The sequence below is a fragment of the Microtus oregoni genome, unplaced genomic scaffold (assembly GCF_018167655.1).
Source record: "Microtus oregoni isolate MIOR12 unplaced genomic scaffold, Mior012 000034F_ref0000314, whole genome shotgun sequence".
NCBI lineage: Eukaryota > Metazoa > Chordata > Mammalia > Rodentia > Cricetidae > Microtus > Microtus oregoni.
Window position 1 is genome coordinate 5628228 of NW_024543093.1, and position 21258 is coordinate 5649485.

At 45.8% G+C, this 21258-nt stretch overlaps 1 protein-coding gene across 2 annotated transcripts in view; it reads left to right on the top strand.

The window, feature by feature from the left end:
- Positions 1–20747, top strand: part of LOC121432517 (nucleolar protein 10) — an 84754-nt gene extending 64007 nt beyond the window's left edge. For both annotated transcript variants that reach the window (XM_041630509.1, XM_041630510.1), the window contains 4 exons: positions 5062–5238; positions 5777–6024; positions 15981–16083; positions 20008–20747. In XM_041630509.1, the coding sequence (XP_041486443.1) occupies positions 5062–5238; positions 5777–6024; positions 15981–16083; positions 20008–20127 (648 nt within the window). In that variant the 3' untranslated portion in view covers positions 20128–20747. The remainder of the gene's footprint in view (positions 1–5061; positions 5239–5776; positions 6025–15980; positions 16084–20007) is intronic.
- Positions 20748–21258: the final 511 nt, after the last annotated feature.

Here is a 21258-nt window from a genome sequence, read left to right on the forward strand (position 1 = left end):
CACCACCCCCCCCCCCCAGCCCGTCAGTAGAGAATGCTTGGAAGAGTTACAGGTTACTGAGCACCATCAGTCTCCTGTGAGTGGGACTCTCCAGCGCCTTCAGAGCACCGCTGCCTCCTGACAGAAAGTGACCTCTGTCCTGGCTGCTCCCAGTTCCTGCTCCCACTGATAATGTAATCGGGTCTAGTAGGCTGTTTACCCTATAGTCAGTTGATGCTGAGCGGGAAGCGAGTGACCTACCGTGTAGTGTCAGCAAGTATGAGCTGGATGCCGCTGGAACTTAGAACTTGCTGGTGTAATTATGATTCCCTTTCAACAAACACACATTGAGCTCCCCAAATGCGCAAGCAGCTTGGAGACGTATAGGCCCGTGCCCATTTGACTTTTAAGGGTCCAAGTGAGTAGGGCCATTTTTCCCACAGCATCATCTTCTACATACCAACCTCCCTCTGCGGCTGCAGTGTGTGTGAGCGCATTGTTCCTGGGTTCTGTGTTTGAGAGAGGCTGTGTGCGGGGCTAGAACACCACAGGAGGGGTGTCTTAGCCTCAGGACTCAGTAAGCACCCTTAAGGCTTTATATTAAAGTGATAATTCATTGCTTTTGGGACAAAATATAATTATGTGCAAACATACTGGGTTATATCAGATAGTTTTAACATTAGAATTTTATCACTTAAAGTTTGTTTAGTTGTCAATTACAATGTTTGTGTTTCTCTTAAATTACAGTAATATGAACACTTAAAGCTAGATGTTGCTGTAGGGCCTGTGGGAGGGTTGTCTATCAGACCTCGTCTTCTCCTCCTGCCTTGTTTGTGTGTCTCTGGGGCTCCCACAGTAATACTTCTGCCTTTGTAGCTCATTATTTTAGTACAAAATTCTGCTGTTGCCTTTCATGCTGGCTCTTGACTTTTTCTTTCCCACTGAAGCTGGCAGTAACTTCGGTTAAGTCAGAATTGGGCATTCAGAGTGTTGAAACTATGTAAGTGCTGTTTGTAGCCGAGTCACTTCGCATGACTTTGATTTCCCCAGGAGTTAGGAATCATTCTGTGTAGCACAAGTCTGGACCTTGTGGCAAGAGTCTCTGTGGATCAGATGTGTCTGTGCGTTCCTGAAACACTTGCTTCTAAGACTTTTGGGCATGTGACCTTCAAATCTTGGGGTTCCTGTGCTGTTTCATGTCCTCTTCTATGCTGGACAAAGAATTGGAAGAACCCTGGGTTTCTGAAGGAATGCAATTTCCACCTAAATGCTTCCCGGTCTCCAGATGAGTGCCCAGTAAGGAGTCATGAGCGTAAATACAAAATGCAGGTTCTTGTGCTCTCCCAGCCATTGCCTAGAGGGGTTACCCCTGAGACAGGAGGGGCCATATCCTAGCAATGCGCTCATGGCCAACATGCCTCACTGGGATGCACTTCCAGCTTGTAGTCTGGCCCAGATAGATTGCTGACTGCTTGCTGAGCCACTCAGCCTAGAAACCTAGGTCTTTAGTGTTGGGGAAATTCTCTTGGTGGGGGAGGGAGGAATTGTTATTTTCTGCCATGGTCTTGGTTATATGTTCATAGTTGGGGTGGGGAACTAGAGAGCTGCAGGAAAATACAGAGGTGGGGACAAGCTGAGGTGTTTGGTAGAGACCCACATCAGCAGCTCTGCTGCTGCTGCTGGAAGGGAAAGGAGGCCCTGGTGTCACCTGCAGCCTGGGAGAGCACCTCCACCTGGCATGCTGCCTCATTTCCTCTCCTGTTCCCACACTCTTCCCTCTCTCACAATGCTGCCCATCTCACTAGACCCCGCCCCTCTTCTCTCGGCTAGAGGTGGGGCTAAAGAGCCAGTGTTCTAAGTATGTTTCTATATTGGGACAAGGTAATAGCAAGTGTCTGCTCAGATCCACAAATGTGATTCTCTGAACTAAACACCGCTTTCATATGGTTTCCACCAAATACTAACGCAAGTGTTGAGTGTGAGTGCGTGTGTGTGTGTGTGTGTGTGTGTGCGCGCGCACGCGCGCCTGTGTGAGGTGTGTAAGCGCACGTTTCTGTCGTATTTTTTTTCTTTTAAGTCAGATGTGAAAACAAGCATTTAGACAAGCAAAAATACCCGAGGGAAATACAGCTGGGCAAAGGAGTTTTTATTTTATAATCATTCATCTAAAGTACATTTGTCTTTAGGCAGAATAATTTATTTGTTGTAAATTAAGGGGGAAAATCTTTAAAATACCAGCAACATGTACTATTTAACAGTCTGTTATTTTATTTTATTTTATTTTTAGTTTTTCGAGACAGGGTTTCTCTGTAGCTTTGGAGCCTGTCCTGGCACTAGCTCTTGTAGACCAGGCTGGCCTCGACCTCACAGAGATCCACCTGCCTCTGCCTCCCGAGTGCTGGGATTAAAGGCGTGCACCACCACCGCCCTGCCAGTCTGTTATTTTAAATATAATAACTAGTAAATACAGCAAGGTATTAAATTTTTTCCTTTTTTTTTTGACCTAAAGTTGGGCACATAGCTATTGACCTGAAATATTGGTAAATCACCAGTACCATCTTTCCCATATTTACAGGTGACTCTAAAATTTACCTGGTGTCCCCTCCTATCTCCTGTGTCCTTTTGTGAGTTATTGCTCCCAAGATACCTAATGGTATATTCGGAATGTGGATGATAGCTGTGCCATACTCAGTCTTTTTTTTTTTTTTTTTTTTTTTTTTTTAAAGATTTATTTATTTATTATGTATACAACATTCCTTCCATGTATGTTTGTATGCCAGAAGAGGGCACCAGATCTCATTATAGATGGTTGTGAGCCACCATGTGGTTGCTGGGAATTGAACTCAGGACCTCTGGAAGAGCAATCAGTGCTCTTAACCTCTGAGCCATCTCTCCAGCCCCCATACTCAGTCTTTAATGAACATATTTCTTGCACTTTGTGCTGGTCCACACCATTTATCCTGATGCCCTAATGATGGCTCCAAACTCGTTCTTCCCAGTGGTCTGCCCACTCAGGCTTGACAGCTAAGAGCTGTTTCCAGCCCCTTGTTTAATTCTTAATTCATCTCCTCCAACTACCTTTCAGTTCTGTAGAAATATATCTCACATCCTTCATACATCTGTACATCCTTCATGCATCTCCACGTCCTTCATACATCTCCACGTCCTTCATACATCTCCACGTCCTTCATACATCTCCACGTCCTTCATACATCTCCACGTCCTTCATACATCTCCACGTCCTTCATACATCTCCACGTCCTTCATACATCTCCACGTCCTTCATACATCTCCACGTCCTTCATACATCTGTACATCCTTCATACATCTCCACGTCCTTCATACATCTGTACATCCTTCATACATCTGTACATCTTTCATACATCTCCACGTCCTTCATACATCTGTACATCCTTCATACATCTCCACGTCCTTCATACATCTCCACGTCCTTCATACATCTGTACATCCTTCATACATCTGTACATCTTTCATACATCTCCACGTCCTTCATACATCTCCACGTCCTTCATACATCTGTACATCCTTCATACATCTGTACATCCTTCATACATCTCCACGTCCTTCATACATCTCCACGTCCTTCATACATCTCCACGTCCTTCATACATCTGTACATCCTTCATACATCTCCACGTCCTTCATACATCTCCACGTCCTTCATACATCTCCACGTCCTTCATACATCTCCACGTCCTTCATACATCTCCACGTCCTTCATACATCTGTACATCCTTCTTACATCTCCTTGTCCTTCATACATCTCCACGTCCTTCATACATCTGTACATCCTTCTTACATCTTTATATCCTTCATAACCTCTGAGCATCCTTCATACATCCGCATGCTTTTTCTATGGTGCCTTGTAGCAAACACATTGTGGTTTTTTTTCTCCCCTTTGAAGTTGGGTTCAGGAACTGGAGCTTTTCTTTCCTTGATCTATTTTAGAAATGATGTTTACTCAAGGAAGACTTTTGAACTTAGTGTCTCTTGGAATTTTAGTTAATAGCTTATCAATTCAGAGTTTCGTATAAGTAATAAATGGTCCATACTCCCCCATGTCTTGTGATTTGCCATGTTTTTATGTGGCTCTGCCACACAAATGCAGCATTCAGAACTTAGTTCAGAGGTGGAGCATTAGCCGGTAAAATAAAGTCTGTTCTGTCAAGCGAGAGCCATCACAGGAAGCTGGCCTGTCTCAGCTCTGTTCTAGGCTGTCACTCTGATGATGTATAATCGTCCCTGGGTGACTGTTCCCCTCCAGCTTCCAGGCCATGAGTGTGAGAATACCATCATATGTGACATGAGCACAGCCTATCATCTGTGTCATATATTTATTGTACATGTTAGGAAGCTTGCTATTTAAAATGCTACAAATAAAAAGGAATTTAATGTCAGCTCTGAGCTATGCAAATGAACCTAAACAGGCAAAGCTTTATTATGTAGTGATAGTTCTGTGTCCTGTAAGACTAAGTCATGGTCCAAGGAGGGAAACTAATGAACTTTTCCTTAGACTGCATGGAAGTGTCCCAGCTTCCAGGTAACTTAGGCGAAGTCAGTAAACTGCTATGCCAGCTCTTCCTGCACATCCACACCGAGAACTCAAACTCCTTCTGTTGTGGAACGTGAGGTTGGGAAGCTTCCTTATTTTAGTTTAATATGGTAGCTGTGCTTTAAAAACCATATCATTGTGTATTTCCTTGAGAAATGTTGGGTTGTTTGTGTTTGCTTTGCACTAGAAATATCAACTGAAGAATCTTCTTCCCTCTATAGTAAGCATAAAATTAGCTGAAAAGATTCATCCTTTGATCACTCTGTGTGATGCCCAGGAATTACCAATCAAGTGCTAAGTATATCAATAGAATTTGTTTCGTTGGTGGGAAGTAAAACCTAGAATCAATTAGGAAGTTCTGAAAACCAGTTCTAAAGAAAATTTGGACATTTGATAATGTTAGTAGTCTCATGTGGCTGGTTGGTTTATAATGGAGAAGTGTTGTACAGCCGCTTTCTGATGAGAGCTCACTCAGGCACCCACTTAAACTGGTCCTGTCTCTCCTGCAGAGCCTCCCGAATATCCTCACAGACGATCGATTCAAAGTTATGTTTGAGAACCCCGACTTCCAGGTGGATGAAGAGAGTGAGGAGTTCCGGCTTCTCAACCCACTTGTCTCGAGGATCAGTGAGAAGAGGAAGAAGCAGCTGCGGATGTCGGAGCAGCAAGAGCTTCAAGCTGAGAACGTAAAGCACGCCCATCACTTAGCTGGGGTGGCTTCTTGCTGTCTGCCTGTCTTAGAGACCGTTAGTTCCACCCTGTACATGCTGCTGTGTCACACAGGACACCTGGGCTGCAAGTCTACATCGACTACAAGACTACAATCCCCCATACCTCCGCCTTCTCTTCCTGACCCCCTTCCCCTGTTAGTCCCTTTGTTCCACTAGACAGGTGCACTTCTACTCTCATGTCATATGTACTTACATGATTCGGTGTTTACACAAAATCTAAGAACCTCACATGACATTTCACAAAGACAGATATTGTATGTTAACTGTTTCTATGACCTGCAGTTTTCTGTGAATTACAAAGCCTTTGATTGTACATAAGAGGTAATTAGTTGCTTGCTAATTGCTTGACATTCACCCTGGAGTCTGTCTTATTAATTAAAGGCATTTCTTCTAATGTGCTGTGGAGCAGCTGCCATGGACTCTAATGGGCCGCTGCCTCTGATGAGCCGTGTTTGGCTGGGGGAAGAGCTCTTCATGCTGTTTTTAATTTCAGGAAGAGGAGGAAGAACCGGAAGGAAGGCCGAGCGATGCAGAAAGTTCGGAGAGTTCAGATGATGAAAAGGCCTGGGTAGAGGAAGTCAGGAAGCAGCGCAGACTCCTGCAGCAGGAGGAGAGAGTGAAGCGGCAGGAGCAGCTGAGGGAGGACCAGCAGACAGTCCTGAAGCCCCAGTTCTATGAGATCAAAGCGGGAGAGGAGTTCAGAAGCTTCAGGGAGTCTGCCACCAAGCAGAAGCTGATGAAGTGAGTACTGCCGTGGAGTACCAGCCGTGTTCCCCTCCTTGTGCACCACCCCAGAGATGGCACCTGTCCTCTCTAGGGGGTGGGTACCAGAGGACAGTGTGGGGAGCCCGCACCCTAACCCTGGCAAGAAACTCACTGGTAAAGCCCACTGGGCCCTATCTGCCTCTTAAACCACTTTTTGGAGTTTTCATATATTACATATGTAAGAACACTTTTAACCTTCAAATACCACACTCTTAATCCCTGTGTTTTCCACTGGGCTCCCCAACCTATAGTCAATTGCCTTGTTCCATGCCCTGGAGGTCAGACAGTAGTAGCAGAGGCTACTTAACAAAAGTAATGTTTTATTAGTTTGCTTTGAGACAGTTTTGTAATGAAGCCCAGGATGGCCTCAAACTTGCCATTCTCCTGTCTCCACTTGCTTTTGGGTCCTGGAATGATAGGCTAACAGAAATTTGTTTTGTTGTTTGTTTTGTTTTGTTTTGTTTTTGACAATTCCTCTGTGTAGCATTGGCTGTCCTGGAACTCTCTGTAAACCAAGCTGGCCTCAAATCCACAGATCCAGCTGCCTCCCAAGTGCTGGGATTAAAGGCATGCACCACCACCATCCGGCCAGAAATTATTTTTAGCACCTTGATCAAGGGCTGGGGGATTCTCATTGGTAAAGTATTCACTGTTCCAATGTGAGGGTCTGAATTTGATTCCCAGTTCCCACGCAAAAGAATGCCTGGGAACAGACTGATCCCTGGGGCTTGGCCAGTCAGTCTACCTGTATCTGCACACCCAAATTCAGTAAGAGATCATGTCTCATAAAGATAAAGTGGAAGCCAGGTATAATGGTGTACACCTTTAATTCCTGTTGGGATTAAAGGAGGCAGAGGCAGGAGGGTTACAAATTCAAGGCTAACCTGGGCTCATAGTAAGTTCCAGGATAGCCAAGTCTATATGGAGAGACCTTGTCTCGAATAATTTATTAATTAATTAATCTTAAAAAGTAAAGTGGAGAGTGATTGAAGGTACTCACCTTTAGCTACCAGTCTCTGCATAACATGTGCGTACATGTATGTGTGCATTTACATACACACATAGGCAAATATACCTAACACATGTGAGGGTCTTGGTCATTTTACCCTATCGCAGTTACCTGATTATTGGAAATTTACTCAGAAATTTGCTAGAACTTTAAGCCCTTTGCAACTGAATAGAAAGATGCAGAGACAGAGAGGTGACTGCCAGGGCTTGTGAGAGAGGATGGGAGTTTGTGTTCAGTGGGTTCAGAGTTTCAGTGTGGGAAGATGCTGTTGCTTGTCAAGGCTGTACAACAATGGGAAGATGCTTGATGCTCCCAGGCTGTCCACCTTACACAGCTTAGATAGTTTTATGTCATAAATATTGACCATAATGGAAAAATATCAACCCTCAGAAAGTTGTATTGTTTTGGACTATTTTCAGTTGTCAAGTAGCAAGTGATGATTCTTCTGTTTGAGGCTCTGTAAGCAAAGCATTGTAGCTTGAATATAAAACCCAGAGACAGATATTGGGGTTCAAGCTGTAAGACCAGAGAAGCAAAGCAGCCAAGCCGCTAGAGAACTCTTCTCTTTCTGAAATCTTCAGACTGAAAAGAGAGCGAGTTCCTGTCTCATCCTGCTTTATATTCCTCTCTGTTACTGGGATTAAAGGCGTGCACCACCACCACCCAGCCCCTATGGCTAACTCGTGTGGCTGCTGGGATTGCAGGTGTGTGCCACCACTGCCTGGCTGTATGACTGACTAGTGTGACTAGCTTTCCACTCTGATCTTCAGGCAAGCTTTATTTATTAAAACACAAAACATCACTGTAGAGCATTGAGATAACGGTTAGGCACTCTAAGTGGTCCTTGAGGTGTCCTGAGGAAAGAGCTGGGATACCCTTGGGAGCAGCTATGAGGCCAAAGAGGAGCCAGGGTAGTCAGGTAGAGCCAGCACCATGTCCTATCCCTTGAGGTTCCCCAGCACCCAGTGCTGCTTCTGGGGTTCTGGCATGCCTTTCTCATTTTCGTGCATCAACCACTCATCTAACACACGCCTGGAACTGCAAATGGTGAGTGGCTCCTACCACTTAGAATCTAGAAGCACATATGTCTTGTTCTAATTAGTCAAAGGTGTGTTATGGAATAAAGAAGCTAGTGATACTACGCATGCCTGTGCAAGTAAGTGTGCGTGCACATGTTCGCACACACATACATCATAGAGTTTTGTTTTGAGCGACTGCTGTTTGTTTGGTTTGGTGTTTTAGAGACAGAGTCTCACTCTACAGAGAGCCCAAGCTGGCTTGGGTTCTCCTCCATAGCCCAGGCTAGACTACATTTTTGGTTACTTATAAGTGGAATTGCAGTCATATTGCTGTTCTCTGCTTAGCCTTTGAGAAGTGCTGAGCCACTTTGCAGGGCCGGTGCATCCTATCTTGCTTTGTCCAGATGTCACTCTTAGGCCTTGTGTTGGGACAGACTGCATGGAAGCTTCTGCAGGCTGCATGTGCATGTCTTTGTTAGATTTTCCAATGTGTTTGTCTTCTTCACGTGCTCTCACCTGGTACTTGGACCAGAACAGGCCCAGGGCTGACTGTCAGTTACCCCTTCAGAGAATACTCAAAAAAAACTCATTTCCCTGGTAACCACTGTTAGGAAACTGGAGTGGTTGTTTTCAGGGAAACCATTGGAATTAGGCCACACTTGGGGGTAAGGGTGTGACTAAGCTCACTGACATTTCTTCCTGTGGGCTGGAACTGGATATTAATGTAAAAAACAAACAGGATAAAAATTTATATTTAGGGGCTGAAGAGATGGCTCAGAGCAACATGTTGTTTTTGCAATAGATGGGGCCCAGTTCCCAGCACCAGCATGGTAGTTCAGAACCGTCTGAAATGCCAGTTCCAGGGATCTGATGTTATCTTCTGACCACTACAGAACCAGGTCTGCACGTGGCAATGTATGTGAAACAATCAAACACATAAAATGCATTTATTTAATTTTTAAAGGATTTTTTAAGTTCTTATTTAGTGGAGCTGGAGAAATGGCTCTGTGATTGAGAGCGCTTGCTTCTTTTAGAGGACCTGAGTTCATTTCCAGCACTGACATCAGAGGCTCACAACCACTTGTAACTCCAGCTCTGGGAAATCTGAGTCCCTCTTCTGGCCCCTCTGGATATCCCCACACAGAGCACACTCATGAAGATTACACACATCATTTTTTTTTTTTTAAATTTAAGAATGGGGCTGGAGAGATGGCTCAGAGGTTAAGAGCACTGATTGTTCTTCCAGAGGTCCTGAGTTCAATTCTAAGCAACCACATGGTGGCTCACAACCACCTATAACAAGATTTGGTGCCCTCTTCTGATGTGTGGGCTTACATGCCAGAACACTGTCTACATAATAAATAAATTAATCTTAAAAAAAAAAAAGAATAAACAGTAGATCTGGCGAGGTGGTTCTGTGGTAAAGAACTTGCTGATGACATGAATTCGATTCCACATCTCACATAGTGGAACGAAGAAACTGGCTACTCTAAGGTGTTTGGCTGCCACATATGCTCCCTCTCTGCACACAAAATAAATGAAGTATAGTGAGCTAATTTTTTTTTTTTTTTGGTTTTTTCGAGACAGGGTTTCTCTGTAGCTTTGGTGTCTGCCCAGAACTAGCTCTTGTAGACCAGACTGGCCTCGAACTCCCAGAGATCCGCCTGCCTCTGCCTCCCGAGTGCTGGGATTAAAGGCGTGTGCCACTACCGCCTGGCGTGAACTAATTTTTTTAAGATAAATAAGCAATAGCTGAATGAACCCTCTGTAGTAAAACACTTTTAGTGAGTTAAACATTCACTTTGAAAAGAACTGGGGAAGTTACCTTGCTTCCATAAGCCTGAAAAGTCCTGCTACTTAAGGAACTAATCCACTAGAGTGTGCTAGCATTGGCAAAAGCAGCTTATTGAATGCTAGTCTTGACTGGATTATTGTAGCAAATCCTGACTTTGCAGATCTTAATATTATTTAAGCATTGAGCCATTATCCTTCAGAGAGCTGAAGTGACTCCTTATGTTTGCTGCGTGAGTCACCGCAAGGCAGTCAGCATGGGATGTGTCCTGTTTAACTATTCACTTGGACTCACCCAGCTTGAAAATCATTGTGAAAGAAAGTAAATGCAGTCAGTAGTAAGCAGGGTTTAGATAAATGCATGTGTCTATCAACACAGATTTTCATGCCTTGCATGTTGCTAAATGTATTTGTGAGTTGTTCACCCACTTATCAAGTTCCCCACCCACCATCCATTCATCAAACATCCAGGAGTGCCTGGTGTGAGCTAAGACCCTCCTAGACCCTGAGGACAGGAAGGAAGGACACATGCCTGTGTTGCTCTTATCCTAGCAGATATCCTCTGAGTCAGAGAGGTGTGGGAGAGGGACAGAAGAAAGAGAGGGCTTAATTAGGGAAAATTCAAGAAAGTCTTTGTGAGAGTCATGTTGGAACTGGTCTTTTGAAAGCTGAGCACTCAGTGGGGTAGGGACAGGTCCCGCCAGGTCCATGGAAAGCCATAGAGCACTGTCCAGCTGAGATTAATAGCAAATCTATCACAGTCTCTCCCTCAATAACATGAACACTTGCATAATAACAATACTGCACCTTTGTGGTAGAGTCAAATCATAGACGTGTAGGAGTCCCTATCTAGAAACCCACAGCACAATACCTCAGCTCTAGAACAGTGGTGTGGGAGAGTCTGGACTCCAGAGGAACCACTCAGTCAGTCAGATCTCAGGAGAAATTGAGCCTAAGCTGCAAGGCAAGAGGAGCTGACCGGCTCAGAGCCAGGTTATTACCTAAAAGACCATTGACAGTGGGCGAGATGGACACCAACTACAGCACTGGCAACTGACTTGACTCCAAATGCAGAACGAAACAGTCGAGGGTAGCATTGAAGTGGCCAGCATGCTGCATGTTCCCTGTGAAGTGGTGCAGATGTAACACTACAAGTGTGGAGCTGGGTTCTCAGCATATGAACTCTACAGAGTCTGTCCTCTTGGTGGCGTTCAGTGGGCAGATGGAGACTTTCTGGGTCTGGATGGACTGAGGAATGCTGAGCAGGTCAGAAACGTATTTTAAACAGGCTAGTTGATCCAAGACTTCTGGCAGTGAAAGGTGTCACAGTCAGTAGCTTGATGGGGACAGTCTTTTAGGCTTGAGAGGGTGTATGTTACAGGCAGGGAAACTCAACCTCAGGAAGTGGGTAATAGCAGTGAAAGAAGGTAGTTGATTGACAGTGGGTTTAGTAAGGAAGCAGGTAGCGGTGGGGCAGGGCCAAGTCAAGATACTAGCTCACAAGGGCAGGTGTGCATGCCTCCTCGGAGCTGAGAGAGTAGAAAGATGTGAACCATGCTTGCTGGCCTCAGTGGGGTATAGGAACATAGGCTCTCTTGGGTGTGTGGGGCAGTGGAGACCTGCAGGACATGACGGGGAGGAACAGAAGCCAAATGGAGTCCTTAGGTAAATGCTGGGTGTACCGTACTCTTCTGGTCCACCATGTAAAAGTGTTTGTCTTTGAATTGGTACTCTTGGGTAGGTTCTGGAAATTCACAGATTTCCAAAGTAGTTCCTGCCTTTGAGGACCTCGTCGGCAATAGGTAGTTCAGTAGATCTTAGTGATCTTGTCGTGGTGGCCTCACTGTCCCTCTGTGGCCAGCTTCCCCCACTGACAGTGAAGGAGAGCTGACCACAAATGGAACATTTAGAGTATCAAATTCTTTTCTTTTTCTCAGAAAAAGAAATTCCTGTGTGCTGGAATTCTTCCAGACATGTTCTACAAGGTCCAGCTTTAGAAATCTAATTTTAACATTAGTTCCATACTTTAAGGACAGTGTGAAAGCACATGTCATACATGAGCATGAACTGTAACTCCAAAGAGTGCACCTACCAGGTGGCACACAGCCTACTTCCTTGTTCTTATGAGTAGCAGCTTCCTCCTTCAGCATGCACAGGTCACGTCAGTCATATTGCTTAGCTGGTTCTTTTAACAGTTAATCTTGGAGATTTTGCTTGTATCATAAGTCTACCTTGCGGCTGCATAGCAATCTTTAGGATGGGTGTGTGGCTGTTTCTGTAGTCTTTCCTCTTGGTGTGTATCTTTAGGTTGTCCGCACCTTTCCGGTTTTCATGGCTATGAATATACTCATGCACAGGCATTTCTTCAGAATGTCTCAGTGGCACATGCTGGATCAAAAGCTGTTTGTGATACAGACACTGTCAGGCTGTCCTCAGCAGAGTGGCTGCTTCCCCATATCTGCAGCAACCGTTGCGTGTGCTGAGAGGTGAGGCGTCACATTTTTAGCTGCTCGAATTGATTCCCTCCTTGGAGTCTTCGAAGCGCCGTTTGCAAGCTAGAAATATTGAGAGTTTATAGCCTTTTTGGAAAGGCAGAGATTTTTCAGTTATTTAATAGATTGACTTTTTATTGTGCATGTTTGTGTGTTTGTGTGAATTTATGTGCAGATAACTGTGGGAGCTACAAGGTCCCCTGGAACTAGAGTTTTAGGTAGCTGTGAGCTGCCAATGTGGGTGGTGCTGGGAATCAGACCCGGTCCTCTGCAAGAACAGAAAATGCTCTTAACCTCTGAGCCCCCAAAGTTAGTTATTTAGGAATACCTAAAATTAAAATTTTAAAATACTAAAGTGCTCTATATGTTTGGCTTCCATTTGCCGTGTAACTGCATTCTGTGCGGAGGAACACTCCTCTCCATTCTGTGCGTGTGCGGAGGAACACTCCTCTCCATTGCCTTCTGTTCTTTGGCTTGCCAGCCCTGCAGAGGGACTTTTAAAAACCTGGTCGAGGAGTGATTTTTAATTAAATGTTGTAATTAAAGAAATTATAAAGTATATGTGTGTATTTAAACCTCAGAGAAGTAAGTCATTCTCCTTTCCTGGGGCAGCTAATAAATACTCTCATTTGATTTTTCCCTTGTAGTTTATGCCCATTTTTCTTTTTTAATATTAAGGTATCCTTACTAATCATTTAGGCTCTTCCCTGAGAGGCCTCTGTGTGCTACCCTGGGTAGCTGGGTAGTTCGGCTTCAGTCATCGTGGTTTTTCTTAACTTGTCCTGCTTACATTTTTTTCTGAAATACACAGTTGTACCAAATAGCAAGTGTTGTGTATCATCACCACCACCACCCCCACACACACCCCAGACCTGAAACCCGGGGTGGGGAGAGACAAGGAGGGCCTGAGGTCAAAAAGGAAGTCAGTCCCTCCCCTACCTGTGTGTTTCTCTACATCCTGTCCCAGGTGTTCTGCAGCTGTGTCTGTCCTTCATAGTCTGTGACCCGTCACACTCCAGCAGCAGACACTGACCTGCTGGGTGGCAGCCATGCTCAGCAAGCTGACGTTCAAAGGGAGGGAAGTCAAGCTTGCTTTAATGTAGAAGTCTACAACCATCCTCAGCTGTCTCTGATCTTCTGCCATGGCTCGTCCTAAAACCCAGCTTGCCTCTCCAAGCAGCCTAGACAGAACAAGTTTTTACAGGCACAGGAGAGAACATTGGGAGAAAAGCAGTTATGTGCCCTAGCGTGGAGGAAGTTGGGGCATTCTTAAAAGAGTAGTAATTTCCCACAATTGACTTGAAGAGTCTTTTTACTTCCCAAATTAAGGTGTTCTGTGGCCCACTTTGTCTCTGTGGCTCCACAGTTGTTGGGAGTTCCTGGTGGCTTTGAAGCTCACCATGCGGAGCTGTTAAGAGAGCAGCTGTGAGCGGGTCGAGGAGCCTGCCCAGGTGGACAGCATGCCACACTGCAGGCAGCTTGCACCTCACTTGAGTTACTTAAAAAATTGAAACTAGATTTTCATTTCTTCAAGTCTGTCCTGGGGAAGCGTGTCACTGAGAACACTTGATGGACATGTCTCCTGCAGAGGTGTGTGTGTAAGTGTGGTCAGACACACACCTGAAACGCAGAACCCTCCCCTGGAACCCCAGCTTTAGACTGGATCCACATATGGCCCGGGGCAAGTCATTTAGCATCTGCCTCCCTTTTGCCATCTATAAAGGATAAACACTTGTGTCTCAGGATTGTTGAAAGGATTAATTAGTTAGTCTGTGAAGAGCTTTGAAGATGAAGAGTGCTTTAAAAGTGCTTCTGAATAGCACTATCGCCTAGGAAAGAGCGCCATTCTCTGCTAACCACTCAGGTTTCAGACGGTAACGCCAGCGCGCTTAGCCCCTTACCCCGGTTATAAAGTGAGAGCAGTTTCTCATGGCGTGGACATCAAACGCCAGCTTCAAAGTCTCACAGGAACATCACCGTGTAGCAGCTCCCTCAGGAGCAGGGTTCCCACCCGAAATCAGCCACAGAGCTCATCCAGGGTGGAGAGGGCGGCTCACAGTCAGTCGCCTTCTCTTTTTGTCGAGATTTCAGTATCAGCTCTAACTTAGAGGTCCGTGCGTGGGGGTCCTCGAGCAGGGAAGGTTTTGTCTTGTGCCCTAGCTTGTTTTGAGGAGGAGGAAATAGAATACAAAGGAAACTGTTTTCTTCCCTTCTGGTTCCCTCTTCTGTGCTGTGCTCTCCTGCTCTCCTCAGAGGGGTGAGTGTGTACTGAAGCGGTCAGTGAACTGCATGACTTGTGTCTGGGTTTTCTCTCTCTAAAACAAGTTTGGGGGTTTATGATAGACCATTCCAGTAGTTTGCAGGTAAGTTTTACATGTCATTGCTGCTGCAGAATTTGAGTGTAATATTGGTCCTGGAGAGTGGGGCATGGTGGTGCATGCCTGTAACCCCAAAACTAGAGAGACTGAGGCCAGATTGCTTAGTTTTCAAAGCTAGCTTGGACTGTCAAATAAAAGTCTCAATATGGGTGCACGCGCGCGCACACACACACACACACTCACTCACTCACACCAGCACTGGAGATCACATGAAGGATTTTTAGAAGAAGATTTAGAAGAAATTTAATTACAGATCAGCCAATGGTTATAGAGATTCCCATTGTAAAAAGAGACTAGAACAGTTTAGAAAACCCAATCAAGAAGTGAATTGAGATTTAACTCTGGAATAAAATGTATCAAAACCTTAAGATCCTGCTGGGCGGTGGTGGCGCACGCCTTTAATCCCAGCACTCGGGAGGCAGAGGCAGGCGGATCTCTGTGAGTTCGAGACCAGCCTGGTCTACAGAGCTAGTTCCAGGACAGGCTCCAAAGCCACAGAGAAACCCTGTCTCGAAAAAAAACAAAACAAACAAACAAACAAAAAAACAAAAAACCTTAAACCTTAAGATCCTAGCTGACATTCTCAGTGAAAAGAAATCAGGTAGACTTTATCCCAAGTATTTCAAGACAGCCAGGGCTGTTAAATGGAGAAACCCTGTCTCGAAAAACCAAAAAAAGGAATTTCCCCGAAGTGCCAATTGTTTCTGTTCCTAGACAGTATGAACAGGTGGATTTGTGTTCAAGTTGTCCATGTGAAAGATGGGGACTGCTTGAAGCTGAGGGAAGAGCAGCAGACGTGTTACAGCAACCCTCTGTGACTGAGAACTGTTTGTAGGCAGTGTTTTGTAGACAGTGACCAAGGGCCATATGTCCAGCCACCCCGCTGGTTTACAGTGATTTAGAATCACCGTCCCTGCAGACCATCGCAGGACACCATGCGCCAGAAACATCGCTCCTATGCTTTAGTTTCAGAAATATAATCCAGTAAAATACGTGCAGCCGTGGAGCTCTAGCCCTTGAGTAGCAGATTAGCGGGTGTTTCTGCCGTTTCTTGCTTTAGTGTGTGCTTATGGAGGGTGACAGTCTGAGGACGGCCCACTCCTCTGGGCTCTGCCGGGCAGTGTTCCTGTTTACCGTGTGCACAGACGACTTTTCTTCACTCCTTCAGTCCTGATTCAACCTTGTTCCAAGTAATAAATCAAAGCATGTTAGTTAACGTGCCATTCTTTTCACTCTCCTACAGCAAAACTCTTGAAGATCGTTTGAAACTCGAAGCAAAACATGGGACGTTGAATGTATCTGACACCACTGTTGGCAGCAAGCAGCTGACGTTTACACTCAAGAGGGTACGTTGTTTCCTGATGTTATTTTTTAATTCACACAGGAAAGCCGTGGGTATGTGTCTGGCTTCGGGAACACATTCCCAAGCTTCTCCCACTGAGGAAGACCTGTTCCCTACCCCAGTGATTTCCTGTAGCCGAGGAAGAGTGGCTGGGAGTTTTAGTGCTACGGGCAAAGGTGGGCCTCATGCTGGAGGGTCCTGCTGTGACCTGCTGTTCTCTGGGTCTTTGTGGCCCCCCCGGCTGAGGAAGGGGATGAACACACCCAGTACTTACCTGGAAAGGACTAGGAAATGACCAGCTGTGATGCCTCAGGTGATCCCTTCGGGCTTGCTGAAATACAGCCATTTCCCAGGGGGCTTTCTCAGCCAGTGGCAGTGTGTTACCAGTTGTCTTGAAGATGCGGTTCTTAAACGAGGTGTCGTGATAATGCCTCTTGCACATTGTGGGAGGGCTAAGTCTCTTCAGTATCTACCATCAGCTAATTTCTCGACTAAGTCATTGTCTCATTCCCAGTCAGTCCCCTCAACAAAGTTGCCCAGTAGAAAGAGTGACTGCAAGGGTGACCACAGCACCACCCATGGCTCCTTTGCTGACCCGGCGTGCCACTCACATTCCGTAAAATTACATGCCCTGTTTTTTTGTTAAGTGTGCACTTGTTTAACTTTTAGCACTGTCAAAGGAGAAGCTGCTTCACAGGAGCACGCTCTAGCAGTGCGTTTTTGCAGCTTCCTGAAACTGTCAGTCTGTAGTTTACCAGACTGTTAAAGCTAAAACTACTTGATATGTTAGTTTTTTTCTAAAACCAAATGAGCAGTTTGACTTGTGTTAACAAGGCTTATTGCTAGCTTATCATCTCTACTCTGTACATGTTAACAAGGCTTATTGTAGCTTATCATCTGTTCTATAAGCGGCAACTGTGTCTCCCCTCTGCCAGCAGGATCTGCTCTAGACACAGACCTGCAGTTTCTCTTTGTGGGGCTCTATGCTGCTGATTGCAGGGCAGCGCTGCCCTTGTTCCTTCCCCATAGCGATGCGTAGCCCTGAGCCAGGGGGAGACAAGAAGCACCCCTGAGCCCACGAGCGGGGTTATCTGGTTAATTCTTTGAGTGAAGTTGGAAAACACAGACAGAAAAGGGCATGCACAGTCATGCTATTCCCTCACTGTCTTTTCTTTCCATTTTCATGTTTTGGTGCTTAGTGTTGGTCCTCCAGGTCCATGCACATGCTAGACCACACTACAGCAGAACCGCATCCCCAGTGCTTTCTAGGATGTTCGCTAAGTCTGTAACCTGGCATCTCAGAGTGGGGGAAGATAGCATAGTGGAAGAATGCTGGTCCAGAGGCCCTGGCCATAGGCAGTGAGAGGATGCAGTATTTCCCACACCACACCACCCAACACCACACCACACTGAACTTTTAAGTCAGTAGATACCATGTTGAATATCACTTCATAAATTTGCAGTAAAATGAAAAGATGAAAAGATACCCTAAAAATTGCTTGAAGTGACCTCAGAATCAAATGGATGCTTTGAAACTATTTGGGAGAATATACTACATCAACTAGTGTTTGATTTGTGTGTTTTATTACTTGATTGGCATGCTCTTAATTATTAAGTATATCAGTGTTATATAGAGAATCTGTATTTGTTTATAGAAGTTTCTTTCTATTCTGTTTATTATATGTGGTACACTAAAACAAAATCATGGAGTTGTCCGGTACATCTAGACCCTTTCTGCAATGTCAGTAGAATTCACAAGGAGGCTGTGTGCACTAGCGCTCTGCGTGTGTTCTCACCCCTTCTCCGTGAGGCTCTGGGCTACAACAGGTAGTCAGGGCAGGAACTAGGAGACAGGAAAAGCTGACTTGGAAAAGAGCTAATTGCTCCATAAAGCCTGATGAGTGGGTGACACAGTGGCATGGTCTCTGGCGCAGCCTTGGGGAAGGAGGCTAATGATAGACCTCTGTGTGCGGGAAGCTTTGTCTGCAGACAATAGCGGCCTCTGCCCAGCTCCTCCTGCTGAGCTGTAACAGCAGGCTAACACTTCCAGAGAGACTCCAGAGGGCCCTCCCCTCACAGCTCCCAGCATCCTGCCCTTCTGGACTCTGCGTATCATTTTCCAACAGTATCTAAAGAAATGAATTTTATAAGCCAGGCATGGTAGTGCATGTCTGTAACCCTAGTCCAGGCACCTGGGGCCTGAGGCAAGAAGATGAGTCTGAGGCTAGTGCAGGCTCCGTAGACACTGTCTCGGTGCTGGGAACGCTTTTTAGGGAGACTTGTTAATACATAACTGCAAAATGTTTTCCCCCTCTTCTGCCCCCGCCTCCAAATTCTCACCAGAACAAACCCAGAACCTTGTTCGTCATAATCAAATAGCTGTGTCAACTCTGCTAGGGTCTCAATGTTGCAGTTTGGTCTGCAGGGCAAGTGCAGCCCCCAGGTTCTAAAGTCTCCCTGCAGTTCTTTCTGCCAAGGATATGGGCAGGGTAAATGAAACACTTACAGAATTAGCCCAAAGTAAGTGCTCCAGGAGGAGGGAGAGGTGTCTGTGCACCTGTGGCAAGGCATCTAATCCGTGTTTCAGGAAGCAGAGGCCCATGCTGACATACACTTTTTATATATTTGTGTGTGTCTGTGTGCGCGTGTGCACACACCATGTCATGCATGTTGAGGTCAGAGAGCAACATGTATAATCAGTTCTCTCATCCCCCACGTGGGTCAAGGGGATCGAACTCAGGTCTTCAGGCTTGGTGGCGAGCACCTTTACCTACTGAACCACCTCAGCCACCTGACGTACTGTTTTTATTTTTAAAAAATGCATGCCAGCCATGACCAGAGGAGTGAACCAGGAGGATGTGGTTGCCTCACCATTCCCCACTCCCATTCAGTGAGGAAGGGAGCCTCAGGTAGAGCACTGGGCTGCTTCCCTGCTAAACTGGAGAGAATGCGGGTATGGCTTACTCTGAGAATGCACAGGAGATACTGATTTTCAAAAACAGTCCTGGCGTGATGTTCAGAGACCCAGACAGAGAGCTCCGAAGATGTGGAAATGGCTCTCTCTGGTATCATCAGTTGCTTCCCTTCCCTCACCTTCCCACACCCACTGTTTAAACTCAAGAGGGAGACACTGATTATGAAAGTTCCCAGTGCAGCAGGCGCTGGGGTCTGTGAGGCCAGGCCTTGCCCTGTGCAGCCACCCAGCAGACTCCCTCCACCACTCCCTCTAGCACGGATCCGCTCCTCTGTCCAGCTGACCTGCTGCTGGGAGTAGGGGTGCTGCTGGGGAGCAAGTGTGCCTGGGAGCAATCCTGCCTCTCAAGTAGGCAGATGAAGGTAGAGAACTCACGTGCAAACCATCCCCTCCATGGGCCTGGTGCTTCCCGGAGCTGTGAACCTGGAGCCATCTGCCAAGTCTGGCAAGGATTAAGAAGAGCAAGTCTGTTCTTTGCAGGGAGGCTGGATTAATCTGTGCTCCCTCCTCAGCACTCACCCAAAAGCTTTGGAGCTAGTCCTAAGAAGTAAATTAGTCAGTTTTGTGTCATAACACATTTTGATAAAATTTTTCTATTTGATTTTAAGTCTGTGTGAATGAAGTCACAGTTCTGCTGTGCAAGCTGAATGAGCTTGGGTTCGCTGGCATCATAGAGCATCCAGCGGTCTCCTACTGTGTGCTTGGGCTGGTATATGGGTGTTTCTCCTCTTGCCCATGGATTCAGAATGTCTCCTTTCGACAGTGGAAATTGGGCTTTGTCCGTCCACTACCCCCAGCAGCCAGCACTTGGTGCTGAGCTGCACGGCATTGGTCCCAGGGCTCCATGCAGCCCTTTGCTGCATCCCAAAGGTTTCCAGGTGACCCCTGGCCTTTTCTCTTTTCTTTTTTTGTTCTTTTCTTTTCTTTTCTTCTACTCACCCCACTTTCTTTTAGTCCGAACAGCAAAAGAAGCAACAGGAGGCAGAGAAACTGCATCGCCAGGAGAGGAAAAAGCTGCGGAGGTCTGCTGGTCACCTGCACTCCAGACCCAGAAGAGGCCGGCCCTTTCACTGACCAGGGAAGTCTGCCTGTGTGTGACTAGGACATCACACACAGGCGAGCGAACGCGGTAGTTAAACCTCCATGTAGATGAACGTGCATGGTGATGATGGTCTGACCTGGCCTGAGCAGTTCCAGATGCTGGGTGCTTTTTCTAAAGCAGGCATCATTTCTAATATTGGAAAGGTCTACATGAAATGAAAAGTTTCTCTGATAAAAACAAGAGGTTATTATTTTTATCATTACAATTATCTTGTAGGAAAGTCTTTTTTGTTTGGGTTTGGTTTGGTTTTTCAAGACAGGGTTTTTCTCTATAGCTCTAGCTGTTCTGGAACTTGTTCTGTAGACCAGGCTGGCCTCAAACTCACAGAGATCCGCCTGCTGGTGCATCCTGAGTGCGCCACCACTGCCCAGCTAGAATGTCCTTGTCCACAGTGTCTTCCCCGCCCCCCAGGACCGAGTCACACGGAACTCCCACTCCTATTTACGTGGTGTCGTCTGGTTGACCCTGTTTATGTCCATGAGTTTATGTTGGCAGATTTACTTGCTGGCTTTTGTATTCCTCTGGTATACTTTTAAAGCTATTTTTATATCAAGAGTATAAATTAATGATAGTAAATAATACATCGATGTTACTGTCTGTTTGTTTTAACTTGTCACCAAATCCCGTAGTCATTTCCTAACGAGGTACTGCTTGAGACAAGCAGATGCTTTTAAGAGGAGATGCTTTCATTTGGACGACTTCCTTGAGGACTGGGGGAAATTTAAAAATTCACTTCAGCTTCCATAGTTTGGAGTTTCTTGTGTGTACAAGTTAACTGGGAACTATACCTGTGTCAGGTCTACACGGTGGGACACATTAGTTAGCATAGTCTGATGGTGTGGTGGAAAGGTCTTGGCCTCAAAACACCCCACCCTGTTGTAAGGAGGCCACTTGTTTGTTTCCTGGTCGCCCAGACCCCAGAAATAATCACACAGAAACTATATTATTTGCAATACTGTTTGGCCAATAGCTTAAGCATATTTCTGACTAACTCTTACATCTTAATTTAACCCATCTCCATTAATCTGTGCATCACCACGAGGTCATGCCCTACCAGCAAAGTTTTGGCATGTCTGTCTCTAGCAAAGGCTCCATGGCTTCTC